Genomic DNA, 1,629 nt, shown 5'->3' with positions numbered 1-1,629 from the left:
CATTGGTGAATGCCACAAATTCTCCTAAATCACTCGTACGCACAACTTAAGAACAAATCTGTGCGTACGAACGGTTCTTGCTTGAGGCCCATTGTCAGCGGCAAAATATTGCATGTGTCCATAATAGTTTTGTAAGCTGTGCGCACAAAAATAAAGTGTGATGTTAAAAAACTGGGGCTGCACGACTCACTGGCTTTTTGATCAGAAACACAGATTTTAGTGAGGCTTAAATAGAAACTCTGACTGTTTTAACACGATAAGTCACAAGCTCGTCTCCACCAGTTGCAGCCCAGTAACATACTGTCTACAGGGACTTTACAAGAAAATGTCCCTATTTCTGATCTTTAGAGGCGTTCCCGGACTGTTGAAGTGTTTGGCCAGTTTGGTGGTGAACCCTGCCAGGGATCGATAGGCGACAGAGAGTTTTGTGAATCTACAGAAAACTGTTTGTCGTCAACTCCAAGTCCTTGTTTAGCCACAGAGTTCCAGTGTGGTACAGGTACTGCAGCCTCCTCTACACAAAAAGACCACAATCATTTCCCCCTCTGGGATTAAATCTGCATCTCTGTGCAGAACTGAAGACATGCATCAAAAAGAGACTGGAATGCAACGGGGACTATGACTGTGAAGATGGCTCAGATGAAGACTGTGATCCTGTGCGTAAACCCTGCGGTACATCAGAACTTGAAAACAATGAGCAGGGCAGGACAGCAGGATACGGGTAAGTCTTATTAGACTCTGTCCTACTGGAATCAAGTAATGTATAAATACAGTACAATGACATGACGAAACAAAGAAAACCTTCTGATTTTGAACGATCTGGTGTTAATTAGTGACCTTTTTGTTTCCATTTAATATAAGAATCTCAGAAAACAAATTAGACTGCTTCAAACAAACAATAAGGAACAGATATTACCCATTAAAAATAAAGAAATGTCATTTTATTCCAAACCCTCACACTACACTCAAAAATTCTAAATCTTTTTTTTTATTACAACAGAAGCATTATTTCAGACTAATATGTGAAATATTAAAGGAGCGATATCATTTAAAATCAACTTTTTTGGGTTTTATTTATTTTTAATTATTTATTTATTATGTTATAATGTTATACTCTCATAAAAAACATGCCCAAAGCCTTGCTTTGACTCATCCATGCATGTTTGAGAAATCCTGCAGTGTTTTTATGAAGACATGCTGAGGAGCAAAAGTGATGAGAAGATAAGTTTATTTTCTATTTAAACATAAAAACAGCATTTTAATAACAGCTAAAGGTGACATAGATACTTTATTATGGTATAATATTTAAATATATGCCTGAGAAACACAGAATATTGCCCCTTTAAAGAAGAAATCCAGCAGATTCCTGTTTTATTCGGACATACCGTTTTGATCAATTATTTTTCCAACAAAACAGTCTTTTCTATTTTCTACTCAGATTTAGTATTTGTCAATGGCACATGCAGAGACTTGTCAATTGACTTTGGTGGTACCGTGGCAAGTCAGGTACAATGGGTGGCAAGGGCCACTTCAAACCTCCCTCTAGTTTTACCCCTAATCTAGGCTGGCCCTTGCCTTCGTACGCAGCTCCGCTCAATTCTAGTTTCCCTTCACTGCTCCGTCTGGGAC

The 1,629-nt window shown here is 38.4% G+C and overlaps 1 protein-coding gene across 1 annotated transcript in view; it reads left to right on the top strand.

Moving 5' to 3' along the window:
* Positions 1 to 1,629, top strand: part of c9 (complement component 9) — a 19,338-nt gene that overhangs the window by 3,799 nt on the left and 13,910 nt on the right. The window contains exons 3-4 of the mRNA XM_014031408.1: positions 349 to 499; positions 574 to 721. Of these exons, the coding sequence (XP_013886862.1) occupies positions 349 to 499; positions 574 to 721 (299 nt within the window). The remainder of the gene's footprint in view (positions 1 to 348; positions 500 to 573; positions 722 to 1,629) is intronic.

Source organism: Austrofundulus limnaeus, unplaced genomic scaffold (genome assembly GCF_001266775.1).
Source record: "Austrofundulus limnaeus strain Quisiro unplaced genomic scaffold, Austrofundulus_limnaeus-1.0 Scaffold1245, whole genome shotgun sequence".
In the NCBI taxonomy this organism is placed as follows: Eukaryota; Metazoa; Chordata; class Actinopteri; order Cyprinodontiformes; family Rivulidae; genus Austrofundulus; species Austrofundulus limnaeus.
This window is presented reverse-complemented; position numbering and strand designations above follow the sequence as displayed.